The following is a 15037-nucleotide window of genomic DNA, read 5'->3' as shown; positions in this document are numbered from 1 at the left end:
TGCCGTGATCACTTGTACACGCGCACCGTTCAATTTGCACACTGAGTGATTGGAGCCCAGCCAACACGGGGAATTTTAAAACCGTTACGGCGACTCTCACCCATTAATAATAAAAATTTGTATTGTATTTAATTAATACAAATTAGAGGTTAGTTGTTACTTTGTGGGGTTCATTATCGAACCCCAATGGTTTTAGCTTGTATCTATAGTATTTATTAACATACTTGTTTAGTTTGTGATATTGTCAGCGTTTCAAAATAAATCAATTACACGACCGACAAAGGAAAATTCCTGAATTTAGTAAATTCGTGCCGCATACCACCTACTTCTAGTAGCGTTATTGTTACAGTTTCTTTCTTAACACAACCCAAGCCAAAAACTAATGTATTTTGAGTAAATAGCATTCACAGTTCCACACACAACCCACCAAAAGCAAAACATATTGAAGAAAACTACTATTTTTTGTTTACATTTGAATTATTTGTATTTTATGCTGTCCTAATTGTATATATATTGGCGTCTTCGAAATTGTAAAAATAAACACTGCGCTGTTTTGTGACGCTTTCGAGGCTGCCGTCCTCCATGAGAGCCTGTAGATCATCCTCTAATCTCTCTCGAAAGTCACTGTATCGGTCCGATACATTGAAGATGATCAGCCCACCTGAACAAAAAAAAAAAAAAAAGTACACATAGATGAGTCAATTTAAGTACTAAAATGGGCGCACCTAGACAAAAATGGATCACCAATGTTTTTGCTTGCTAGTGACTCAAAGCATCCTCCTGAACAACACATCTAAAATTATTATCTAAAAAGGACAAAAAAGAGCATAGGGGAAACAATGTCAATTTGCATATTTTCAAAATGGCCGCTAATGCAGGCCTCAAATTTCAAAATCGGTTGAATATGGATAAAAATCATCTTATTGTATTGTTCTCATTATTAGGATTCAGACAAAATATAGTTTGACATATCTCTGAAGTATAGTTCTTGAGTTATAGGCATAAAGGTCAAATTTTGGTCTCCATGATTATGTACAGGGCCAGGGTAAAAAATAAATAAAAAATGCTCCGATTTCGCTCAAAGTGGTCTCTTATTGTTCCGCTTGAAACCAAATTTAACCAAAGAATACTTTGCCATATCTCACGTATTTTGTTACCTGGGTAACAGGGAAAGAAATTCAAAGCCCATTTAATCATGTTAATCTTGATATATTTTGTGATGTTACCCAGGTAACAAAATACCTGAGATATGGCAAACTATTATTCTCTGTTTAAAATTTTGTCCCAAGTGGAACAATTTGAGACCACTTTGAACAAAATCGGAGCATTTAATTATTTTTTTAGCCCTTTACATAATGATGGAGACCAAAATTTGACATTTGACCTTCATGTCTATAACTCAAGAACTATACTTCAGAGGTAGGTCAAACTATACTTTTTTCTGAATCCTAATAATGAGAGGAATACAATAAGATGATTTGTGACCATCCAGCACAACTGAGCCCGGAAGTCGCCAAACATCATTTATGAGATATTCAACCAAAATATTCTGCTTTAAATTAGCTTTAAAATGATGTATATCATGTCTATAGTACTTGACATTTAAGTAGTGAAAAATCAATAAAACAGTCAATAAATCCTTTCTTTCCTATTGTTTATTGTTAAGTTCAATGGAGTATATCTCAATAGTGGCACTAGAGATATCCGGGCTCAGTTGTGGTGGATGGTCACATTTAAGCTATACATTGCACATCGTCATCATCCCTGTATCTTCGTGTTAAAAATTGCCGTGATAGTACAGCGAATCCTCTCGTTTTTTAACAGCTACGCATCGCGATTTTGTTCGAGATAGGCCGAGCGACTCAGGCTAAGCATACCATGACTATCATATGAGATACCACAGCGTTTCTATATTCTACACATTATTACGATTTGTGCATGCTCTAGTACCCCATATGATGTTTCTATTACCAGGGTTTTGTTTCCAGTACACTCACTCGAAAAGCAGTACACTAATTAGCGGGGCCTTGCAGCTTGCTGTGGATATATTTTACTGCATTTTTAAAGTAAAAAATTTGAAATCCAAAGTAAAAATTGACATATATTTAATTTTGAGAATGACAATTATACTTTATAGGTATAAAGGAACGCGTTTAGCCCATTCAGTTAAGTTCCAGGTGCACGTCCTATAACACAATGCATATGTAAACTTTCTTTATCTGTGTCAATAATAGAATATTGATTTCAACAGAGTATTGAGCTGTATGGAAAAAAATATTTATAATACAGGGTGTTGACACTGTGCATTGGAGATAGGGCAAACTATACTTTGTCTGAATCCTTAAATTGAGAGGAATACAATAAAATGATTTTTATCAATTTTCCACCAATTTTGAAATTTAAGGCCTGTATTAGCGGCCATTTTGGAAATATGCAAATTGACATTTTTCCCATATGCCCTTTTTTGCCCTTTTTAGATATGTTGTTCAGGAGGGTGTTTAGAGTCATTAGCAAGCAAAAACATATTGGCGTTACATTTGTGTCTAGTTCATACGTAAATTAACTCGTCTAACATTGAAAAACGTTTTGGACCGTACATGTAGCCCATCAAATACAGGGTGCCCCATAAAACACCAACGAATATGGTGATATTTTGTAATGTGTTTTCAATAATGATTCAGTGTCCATAGTATGTGAAAGCTACATCTTTTAGTTATTATTTGTAATACACCAGAGCGCATTTGATAAAACAATTTTGAAGATATGATTTTGGTTGACTTCAAGTCATACTGTACTGTTTAATTGCATAGTGCACCACTTGTGGAGCCTTGCGTGTGTCCGTTGTGGCTCTATTTGTCAAATTGTTCTCAAATATCAAAACCTTTTTGTAAAAATTGAGACGTGTACATTACACATGTCACAGGAAATTTCAAAATATGCATATAATTATTTGTCTCCTGCGCAGACCTTACAATACACAGGTGACAATGCATATAATTATTTGTCTCCTGCGCAGACCTTACAATACACAGGTGACAATGGGCTATTCCAGAAAATAGATGCACACCCCCTATAGAGGAGTTTGGATTTCCGGACTTTTTGTCCAGTCGTGATTGTTGGATATCCAGACTTTTAAAATGTCCAAAGGTGAAAAAATCCACCAGAAAAATAATTCAAAATCTGAAATCATCAATTTGAGAGCTCATTTTGGACAAATCCGTGAATTTTCATTCATTTCATTGCATTTCCAAGATTTTTTCAGTAACATTGGTAACCGGAGTTCCAGTCGTTTCCAGAAAGCAAACTTGGAAATCCAGTCATTTCTTTTACTGATAACTTACTCCTCTATAGGGGGTGTACACTTATTTTCTGGAATAGCCCAATACATAAAAACCCTATAATGCCCCCTATAGTCACATTTGGGAAACCAGTGTTCTGGTGTGTTGACAAATAATTTTGGCACATTCCTCTATAGTCACATCATAACTTTTGATATTTGAACAAACTTTTTCAACGTAGCGCCACCTATACCTGAGGCGCGAGGAATTAAAACAAACATTGCTACTACGACGAATAACAAAATATGAGGAGGGAATGCCTCGTAACAAGAAAGAGCAATGTTTACTTCGTTTTGTGCTATACATATTTTGAAGCTTATTTGTACAGTGCAGGTACATGTAATCAAAATTAAAATTCTATTTTCTGATGGAAATGTTTCAATATTGTGTAAAGTTACTTTTTGGCTTTAATTTTAAGTAAACGGAACTCAATGCAGCCGAGTGACAGGTACAATATTTAATTTGTATTACATTTGTTTTATTATAGTGTGTAGTAATAAGCAACTACATCCAAAGATATGGGGTTTAAATTAATTTTAACAGAAATCATATTTGGTCAATTCTTAAAATTGTTCGCGTGATTTATTTATTTATTTATTTATTTATTTATTTATTTATTTATTTATTTATTTATTTATTTATTTATTTATTTATTTATTTATTTATTTATTTATTTATTTATTTATTTATTTATTTATTTATTTATTAACCATATTTAAGCAGGGTAACCTACTCAACAAATATTACAATGTTGATTTTCAGTAGGGCCCTGAGACAAACATATAAAAGCATTAAATACACGTAGATTATACATTATTAAAAACCATTTTCAGTAAGGCCCTGAGACAAACATATAAAAGCATTAAATACACGTAGATTATACATTATTAAAAACCATAAAAATTGAGCTTACATAAATATTACAGAGCATTAAAATACCTTATATAAATATTATACAGCATGAAAACCAAGTTTTGACATGTATGAGCTGCAGAATTAGTTGTGCTACAATTTCAGGTCTTCTTTGAGTTTCTTTTTGAATTGCATTAGTGAGTTGACTTAACGAATATCTTTCAAAATAACATTCCATCATCTTGATTGTATATTGGACGTTTAATTCACAATATTGTTAAGCATGTATGTTAGCGGGGCATAACTGAATTGTAATCTCATAAACCTATCCAACTATAGAAAATAACATTCCATCATCTTGATTGCGCATTGGACGTTGAATTCACAATATTGTTAAGCATGTATGTTAGCGGGGCATAACTGAATTGTAATCTCATACACCTATCCAACTATAGAAAATAACATTCCATCATCTTGATTGCGCATTGGACGTTGAATTCACAATATTGTTAAGCATTTATGTTAGCGGAGCATAACTGAATTGTAATCTCATAAACCTATCCAACTATAGAAAATAACATTCCAGCAAAAATAAGGTTGAACGAAACGTAACTCAGGCGAACGGAAAACTTTAATTTACAATGGTATTACAAAGGATAAGGTAAGTTTTGTGAGATCTTCTACAGCGTAAATCTCAAGACATGTTACAAACAACGGAAATATTATTGAAATTGATATGCCAGTCAAAGCAGAATTATTACTCAATGTATTTTGGCCCATCCCATCTTGTGCATTTAATCATGTGTACATGCAAAGATATATCGATTTTTCAATCATTAAATAACTTGATTTTTTTTTAATTGTAGGTATCGGTCCAGTCCAGGTAGTTTTCAGTGACTAGTTTTCAGGTGCTACTTTTGTTGTGCCAGAGAGCGCCACCTGTTGTTCATACACAGCAAACAAGTTACGGGAGTCATGTTGTTGAATTTCTGGTCACTTGATTCAGTGACCAGTCTTTCACTGGGCGGTCACTTACAGTAATGGATGGCGGATACCTTCAAAATACACCTAAGATAATATGCCTAACCTTAGACGTCTAAGATGCAATCTTAGACTAAGATGCAATCTTAGACGCCTAAGAATTCGGCGGTAGACTTAAATCAACGAATGACAGGACTAGAAATCCCAAACAACCAATCATCTTAGGCGTATTCAATTATTGACCAATGAAATCTTGGATTTTACACGCCTAAGATTTTTCTTAGACGTCCAAGATTGACCATTTGACCATGACTAGTGATGGACGGTATCGCAAATTCGATCAAAACGTACGACGGACACTGTAGAGAAGCTCTCACTAGCGCCTGTTGTTGTTAGTCAGACCCTGTAGATGATGCTACAGGCTGTGTTGGCATGGTTGGCTGTCATGTTATTTGGTCAAACTGATCTAGTCCGACGAGTAGGACCTGTTTTTTTTCTTAGTTAATACCAACTATAATCTAACTCTGATCGCTCAAGAAAGATTAACCACAAAAATCCACTAACCGCGCCTCCCGAAAATCTTGCATCTTAGACGTGTAAGGTTAGGCGTATTATCTTAGGCGTATTTTGAAGGTGTCCGCCATCTATATACAGTGACATCTTCAAAAACAAGGATCAACGGTAACAAAAAACTGATCTGAAACACATCATCCTGAAATGTAAAATTCAAGATCCATTCTACTACAAACTTGTTAGGCTGAATGTCTTCCTTGATTTTTAATGCCTGAAACGACAGGTTCATGACCCAAAATTACCACTCAAATGTGTTTTTGTCAATTTGAGGCTACTGGAGATATGTATTGCACAAATATGATGTCAGGTGTGTACCGGAAGTTGTTAACTATACAATTACATTGAATTTTGGGTTATTTGTAGCTCAAGAGGTGTCAAAATAACACAAATTTTACGTTACATGGGTGGTATCTAGTATTGTAGATGGCGCTGTGTGATATTCTGCTGAATACCACGACCAAACTGGTCACTGAAAACAGACACGGACGGACAATAGAGTGGTTATAGTTCCCGTGGTTAAAAGTGCTTTGAATTCTTGCTTTGAATTAGTGTTTTATAGCCTATTATTTTAATACATTTTAGATATTTGTGCCTATAATAGCAAACTTCGCTCGCGCTGGCTGCCGTATTTGGATTGCGCGCTACCATATTTGCACATATTGTGATACGCACTTTTGTTATTGGTCGTCTTGTTTTAGCCTGATCGATTTTTGGAAAGGGAAGATGTAAAAATCATCTATTTTTATAAACTTTTGAGCAAAATTTGGTGTAATTTTGCAAGGTGAAGAGATTAAAGTGACGGTTATGAATGAGGTATATGAATGAGGTATTATGAATGAGGAATATCCCTAGGGGCTACGCCCCTCAGGATATTCCTCGGTTCCAAAGGCAAAATGTTTAGATTTTTCACAATGCCCTCCAAATAACCGATGCGCAGTTATTAACCTCTAAATAAATACAGATAGGGTCTGTTAGATTCTTGTAAATCACCAAAGTGGAACAAATAATATTTTATACAAAACAATTTCAACATGCTAGGACATGATTAAAATGTGCTTACAAACTATTTCAAACAAATTTAATTTAACAATTGACAATGATTGGCATTAACATGCTGATATGTCTACTCAACAGTCTCGATGTCGCTAGCCAAATATTTAGATTATAATAGAAACAATTATCTATAGTTTCTATACCAGATTTTCAACTACAGCTTCTGTGTTATATCTGCAAAAGAAGTTGAACTGCATTTAAATATTGGGTTTTACCTTATTTTTTACTACAAATATTACACTTCAATTAGTTTGCATTTATATTTCTGTTGTTAACAAAGGCCTGTGTCTAGGAACATTTCGTCGCTGTTTTGGCATAGTTTCATATGACGATTTTTGGGCAAAATGAGTTATATAAACTTTCAAAATCTATGAATGAAACTCTATATATTCACAAAGTTTTTGAGACCCAAATGTAATTAGTTAATGAGATACCAGTATGGCACTAATTAGTATGATACGACATGTTTTTAATGTAACAGCCCCCCCCCCCCCAAATCAACATTCTGTGTTTTGGCATACAGTCGTATCATAGTCGTATCATGGTACGTCGCCATAGGTCACCGTGTAACTGCAGTTTCCTATTGTTTTGGCATACTGTCGTATCACATGGCGTATCATATATTTTTACATAGGTTGTTAAATTGTGCATATTTTGGCATACTGCCGTATGAGTTTGCAGATTAATTACTTCTAATTAGTGAATGAATAAAAAGTTTGTATTAAGTTGAGAACAAAGACAAATATATTATTGATTATATTCTTTGATAATAATAAACATATTTTACTTTGGTGCTCTCCAGTGGGTCTTCAAAAATTGGAAAAACTTTAAATGCGATTTTCTCAAAACGGCATTTTTCGTCATACGACAGTATGCCAAAACAGCGACGATTTATTTTGTCACGTCATAATATTACCTGTTATCCCCCCCCCCCTATTTTAGCGTGATGGGCTATTCCATTTGAAAACCATACATCCCCTATGGAAGGCATGACCATAATCACCCATTCATGTAACATCACTTGAAATCCACACCACCCCTGTGGAAGATTAAGGTCATGTTTTCCATATGGGGTGTATGAATTTCAACCGGAACAGCCCAATCTAGAACCGATGCATTTTAGACGGACTAGAATCACAATATACATCTATGCTTGAAATAAATCAATTAAGGGTTGTTTTACCTGGTTTAAGAATTCGTACGAATTCTGAGAAATGTGCCCCTTCAATGTGACCTTCCAATACAGAACCAGTGCTGACCAGACAGTCATAGGAATCTATTCCAAGAAACAAGATCAAGACACGCTCTAAAGGTTAGCAAATTTTTTAAACTGTTGCGATTTGGTAGTTCACAGCATCTTGCGAATGGTAGGGAGCTTTGGCAAAAACTGCATTGATGTAGAAGAATTTTGTAGGCCCTGTGGTTCTGAAAAAGGGCTAAAACAATATCCCTTTTGTAAAACGTGCATAACTCATTAACAACAATAAATCAAGCAAGTTTTCAAATGTATATGATTTGTAGAATGAAATTTTGCAAAACATCAAAGTGTTATTTGTCAATAATATATTGATTTAAATAATGGAAATCGATTTTGGTTACTTGACCCGATTAGTGTTAGATTTGACATTGATTTAGTCAAATTTGACATAATTTCTGGTCAAATTAGACTAGAAATCTAGTGACATCTGATCTACAATAAGCCAAAACATTAAGGTACCAGTTGTGTTCACCCCTCTATATCGTAAATAAAACATGTTAAAACAAGCAGCCAATACATGTACTCTTTAGCTCTGAATTAAAACCTTATTCGTTGAAATTGGTTGAGAATTGAAGAAACGGCGATCTAAAACCTAATAAAGAAACGAAATCAAAAGTTGCACTTTGTGTTCTAATCAATAAAAGCACGATTCTAGTTTTAACGTGCTAATCAATGGAAGCACGGCGTTTAATAGTTCTCTTGATCGCGAATGCTTTATATAGCCTACAATAGGCATCTTCCTTTGGTATTTGGATTGTCGTGGTTTTTTATTTCTAGAACAATTTCAACAAATGATGTCTTAAATTCGAGCTAAAAGATGCCGCTATTGGCTGCCGGTTTCAATAATATGACATATCTGTCTTTGTTTAGGATATACAGGGTGAACATAACTGGTACCTTAAATTATTGGCGTACTGTATTATACTAGGAATCTAGTCCTATTCGACTAAACATTTTAAAGAGTGTATTATATAGATATGATTTTCTAACCTGAGGTCTCAAGGATTTTCTGAGTATCCTTGCTAGGTCTGAGGTTCCTGGAGGTATGAAAATATACAAAATAGCGGGACCAGATTGCTATAAAACATACCCCAGTTTTCGCTGGGAGTTTGGTTGAAATTTTCAGCCCCGCCCTTTTTTTTTTTTTTTTTTTTTTTTTTGTTTTTGCATCAGGTTCCCTGTTTAAGTATTTGTCCCTTATGTATAGAAACCTGTGAAAGCCAAATCAAACGTACGGGTTAGAACATTTTGATATATGATTTGTCCATTTGAAACATCTTTTCATACGGCACGCTGTATTGGGTTCTTTGTTGTTTCAGGACAACTCTTAAGGATCTTTGGTCACCTGTTTTAGTTCTCTAAAGAGGCCGTGGAACCTGTAATGCTTTTTCATAAGTTTTTTGAATTTTCAGGAACATTTTGAGGATTTAGATGTGACGGTTCTCCCAGGAATACACTTTGAACCCTTTTGGAACCTTTTCGAGTTCATTCTGGGATAAAGTATCAGCCTCTTGGCCCATTCCATCTGACAGGTACCTCCACCAGAGAAAAGAAACCATGATATTAAACTTTGCTTACTATTTGGAATGTTCGATTGTTTTACAGGATCTAACGCTTCCTTGTAGATGTTCTTGTACACGTTTCGTGGCAACTTCTTTAACATTTCTTCAGATGGCTCCAATGCATCGATATTCTCAAAACCCAATTTGGTGACCTTATAATAAGAATATTTGAATCAATCAGCGATGTAGACATGAAGAATTATTATTATTATTATTATTATTATTATTATTATTATTATTATTATTATTATTATTATTAGCGTTATTAGTGTTATTATTATTATTATTATTATTATTATTATTATTATTATTAGCGTTATTAGTGTTATTATTATTATTATTATTATTATTATTATTATTATTATTATTATTATTATTATTATTATTATTATTATTATTAGTGTTATTAGTGTTATTATTATTATTATTATTATTATTATTATTATTCATTAACGTTATTCAATGAAGTTCTCATCCAAAAGTCATGGTCTTACTAGCCCTGCGGGCGTTTTCTAAAATTGGACTTGTATCAACAGCAAGCCTTTACTACAGCCGTTGCTGTCGCTTATTGCTTGTTGTCAGTATTTTTGATAGGCCTCCTATATTAAGAATTTCTCAGCAATTCCTGATCTCTTTTTTTCGTTTTGATTTTGTTAAAGCCTCTGTAAACAGTGGTAAAAGATAATGGGACATGTAATGTAACACCCTTTATGAATAATGCAATAATTTAATAGATCGCAGCTTCCACGCGAGGCCGTGGGTTTTTCCTACGATATATACAACCATAGACTACCAACTTGCCCTACCTCGATCCCCGTTAGGCCAGTACCTGCTGCAACGTCAAGTATTCGAGCTTGCTTAACCTGGACTTGGCTCTCCATAACTTCCGCGATGATGCGAACGCCAATTATATACAATATGTCTAGATGTTCATACTGCAAAAAAAATCCCATCGATTATTAGAAGTATTTTACTATCATGTCTTTACGGATACTAAACAAAAAAAGGGGACGAGTTGACAAAATCACGAGTCTGCATGTAAAGTCTGCACAAAAAGTAACTCAGCTGTTATGAATACGCCTATAGATTCAGAACTGATAATTGTTTTCACAATATTTCAACATAATAAGAAGGATGGTTTATTTACGCGCATTTTGATACCCCAATTGTCCAATTTTGTTCAATATTGACAATACAGCAGTGTTTTGAAAGAAAAAATAGCCCAAATTAAAATTTACAGTTATTTGTATTGATTTGAAGTAAGCGAGAAGATAATGGCAGGCTTTACGTGTTTACAGTTCTGGCATTATAACCATTGATCGCTGTAAACTGCAACTTTTAAATTCGGGTATTTTTCTGTAAAAGAACTACTGTGTTGTTAATATTGAACGACATTTGACGAATGGGGTATCAAAATGCGCGTAAATAAATCATCCTTCTTTTTATGTTCAAGTTGAAATATTGTGAAAACAATTATTTGTTCTGAATCTATAGGCGTATTTATAACAGCTGAGTTACTTTGTGTGCAGACTTTAGATTCTTTGGACATCTGGAACCCAATGAAAAGAAGAGCCACGTGCTCAGATTGTGATAAAATTACAACACTGCATTCTTTAGGGTATCGACCTATCTGCGATTAACATATATCAGGTTATCAATACAAAGGTCAAAGGTCACCTTTTGAGCTCCACAGGATCAAATTTGAAAACAATTGCTCCGGTTTTGATCAAAATGGTCTTAAATCATAATTATTTTCTTAGAGGGTACTACACCCTGTTCAATTTGTGCCTATTTTTGCATTTTTCTCAAAAATCATAGCGCATTGGTGATAAGTAAAATATGTATATTATAGGGCAAGGCTACAACTACTGCACTGGAAATTGTATTTCAGCACAGACAACAATTGTGTAGTTACAGTCAAAAATGAGGGAAAACCAGTATTTGATCAATAAATCAATAACTACTTGCCTTGAGTCATTGAATTTTCAGGGCAGTACTTGTAGTCCTTGCCCCTATAATATACATATCTTAATTGTCACCAATGCGCTATAATTTTGAGGAAAATGCAAAAATATGCACACAAATTGGCCAGGGTGTAGTACCCCTTAAGGAATCGGATATTAACGTTTGCACAGTATTTTTGTAGGAGCTGAGAGTACACCAGACATATCGAATTGCTGAATTGCATATTCTGAATACGAGGAATGTCCTTCTGATATTAAATAATTTGGATTTTTGAAATTCTTTCATTAGCGAATTATGTTTCTTTCAAAAGCAAAAACGTTGAACCCCCCCCCCCCTTAAAAAAAGCTCACAGGGCAAGTTGAAGCAGCTTGAAGCCTGTGAAAATCGAAAATCTTACGCTAGAAGCCTAACTTGTACACCTAAGTTTAACACCAGGGTTAGAAAAAATATACAGTACTGAGTATTACAGTATTTACCTGACATTTACCCCCAAAAAAATGAAAATTATTGCTTTTTGTTTGACCGAGAAAATTTATTATGATGTGAAAGAGTGTAAATAAAAATTCTGCTAATTTCAGCTCCGAATTCGATCGTTTCCAGAGCCTAATTAAGTGACTGGGTGGATCTTGTATAACAATAGCCATCGACTGACTAGCGTTCTGGGTGTTGTATTTGCCCCCCCAAAAAAAAAAACTCACTTTTTACCAAGTTTGAGGCCAATTCTTTACCGATTCAACCATATATATTTTGATGCCGTTCCTGTATATTCCTTGACCTCCCGTATGAATTTGGCGAAATGTAGATCCAAACTGATAAAGCCTTTAAACCAACATACGTACTATCTCACATACAAACTACAAATACTTACAACATTTTCTCTGTTTCTAGTAAGATTCATTAGATATCGACGGAAAGGGTTAAATTCCTACATTTCGGTTGATTCGGACTTGAATTTACGCATTATTGAATATTATATTACCGTGCTATGACCATTATCATGATTATGTCACTATTTAGTAATTGCCGCCTGTTGACGGAAATACAAACTGGACGATGTCTATGGCATACGAATGAATATGCAAGAAAGTTTAGTACATACTACATGTAAAAGCATTATTAGTCCTAGATTTCTGATAGTATAAAAATCTATTTTTTGGAGTAAGTAAGGCTGTGAATCACGAAATGCCCCTTTAATTGATCGAGTTGTACGTTCTTACTTTTATTACTTTATGTTATAATTATAATACGTTTTATGCAATGTACATTATATATTGAGATAATGCCTATACCGTAAAAACGCAATAGTTAGTATATGTGCTTACTACCGAGCGCTTTGAAAAAATGCAAACATGAAGTGCCCGTCCACAAAAGTGTGAAGGGTTTTGAGAAAAATATACGAACAAGTAAACCTACAAATGTGTGTCTCAACCCATTAGCTCAGTTGGTAAAGCGCCGAACCTTGGTACAATTTCATGTTTTCAAAAGTGCTCGATAGTAAGCACATATGCTAACTATCGAGTTTTTACGGTATATAATTGTTGCTCATTTGGTGGTATAATTAGACAAATTTCTGATAAAGCCTTTAAGCTCGATCCTGTCTATTGTTTTGTCCCTGAATAATGCAGTTACCTTTTGGTACCAGTCCTCCGCCGCTTCATTATCATAATACACCGTAACACTCTTGGAATCCTCATTTTTAGAATGATTTACAGCTTTCAACATTTCAGCTCTTTGTTCCTCTTGGTAATTTACGTAAGTGATAAATTCATTTGCCGATATACTGGAAACAATTGTGTTTTCTTCCTCCGTAAGATTTACCCGTCTGCTTTGGACAGTAGCCATGTTATTTTTTATTCTGTATTATGTACTCTCAATAAAGCAGAACGTCAAATTGTTATCAATTATTACATGAACATTCAATGCCGAACTCGTTTATTTGCAAGACCAAAATGTTGGTGTAGAAAACTAAAGGACAGCGACTGAACGAAAATATAATCACATTGAACCATACAATAGAGGCCTTGCATGAAATTATCGATTGGCTCCAAACAAAGGATTTGAGCCGGTGTCCTTCACCGAGTTATGGCGGAGTGCAGTCCATTCAATCAAATGTTGTCATCAACCTATTTGATCGTAGTCATGGTAGTGCAGGGTTATGTGTGTGAGTGAACTGTCACGGTAGATTGCAATCATGCTTTTGTTGAATGCATTTGAGTAGTCCGCCATATTTACGGGATGATACGTCACATGCAAGGCCTCTATAATTCAATTCAATTCATGTTTATTCACTCAGAACGCTATAGCACAGAGAACCTATTCACGTGGTTTCTTTTCCAACGCTAAAAGATCACGAATTTTGGTGGTTTGCAAATGAAAAGTGTCCGCACTATCGATTGATTAAGTAACTGTTATGAATAATTTATTAGGTTTTTCAATGCAATCGCCTCGACCCATTAATACATATTATCTGTATTATCAAAGTACTTGGAATAGCAATCCGGTGAGTTCACTGAACTACGCCCTAATACTGATGGAGTTTTAATGGCGTTTAATGGCGTTAATCCTCTCCATACACAGATGAACAAATACAATAGATGCAGGTCAACACGTATGACCTCCTATGTGACATGTTATATGTGATGTACAAAACCTGAATATCATAAAGATCAGTATTCGTTTGTGCATATGAACTGCACATTTATGTTGCTAAATATTACTCATTATATATAACGACAAATATTGGTATTATGACAATACGGTATATACATTGTATATAAAACGACTAATAGATCCTACTATCATGGCGTCAGGTCAATGATCATCATATCCCGTATGTTTCTTAAAATTCATTCATATTTGAGACAAATTGCTGTGCCCATTTTATAGGTGCACAGGTAGATCCGTGTTTTTTAAATTTTCATTTCCTAGTAATGAAAGAATTAAGGTTTTCCACTGCACGGGGGCCACAAGGGTGATACTAATTTTAATGCTATATTTTCAAAACGAATACGTGTTCCCGGTTGGCTCTATAGCGATTTCACAGAAAAGGTATTTCTAGTGCAATGCAGCGTCGGACTCTAGCTGAGAGCGTAGCCTAAGTCATTACGGACTCCAAGAAGGGCTCTCCATACACAAATGAACAAACACAAAGGGTTATTTTGCCATGCAAATTTTTCAGTGTCAGCCGCCTGGCTATAGTGAGCAGCGCTAGTGACCCGTGGCGTACATGAACTGTACGCCACGGGTCACTAGCCATGCTAGCCTAGCCATGCTAGCCTAGCCCTGTAGGCACAACAACGACATTGGAGCACGTGAAAATGAAATATCACCTACAGAGTGCTAATAAGTAATATTCCTTACAAAGCATGGGTTTGAATAACGCGCCAAAGATTCACAGAGGATGATAATAATTTGTTTGTCCTCCACTGCACTTGACTGACTCTCAATGCAGGTCA

At 34.8% G+C, this 15037-nt stretch overlaps 1 protein-coding gene across 1 annotated transcript in view; it reads right to left on the bottom strand.

Annotated features, from left to right (window-relative positions):
- Nucleotides 1–324: 324 nt before the first annotated feature.
- Nucleotides 325–15037, bottom strand: part of LOC140156308 (methyltransferase-like protein 27) — a 22752-nt gene continuing 8039 nt past the window's right edge. The window contains exons 4-5 of the mRNA XM_072179288.1: nt 7981–8073; nt 325–661 (exon numbers count right to left, since the gene is read on the bottom strand). Of these exons, the coding sequence (XP_072035389.1) occupies nt 489–661; nt 7981–8073 (266 nt within the window). The 3' untranslated portion in view covers nt 325–488. The remainder of the gene's footprint in view (nt 662–7980; nt 8074–15037) is intronic.

This window comes from Amphiura filiformis, chromosome 7, assembly GCF_039555335.1.
Source record: "Amphiura filiformis chromosome 7, Afil_fr2py, whole genome shotgun sequence".
NCBI classification, from domain to species: Eukaryota; Metazoa; Echinodermata; class Ophiuroidea; order Amphilepidida; family Amphiuridae; genus Amphiura; species Amphiura filiformis.
Note: the sequence above shows the minus strand (reverse complement) of the source record. Positions and strands in the feature narration are given on the sequence as shown.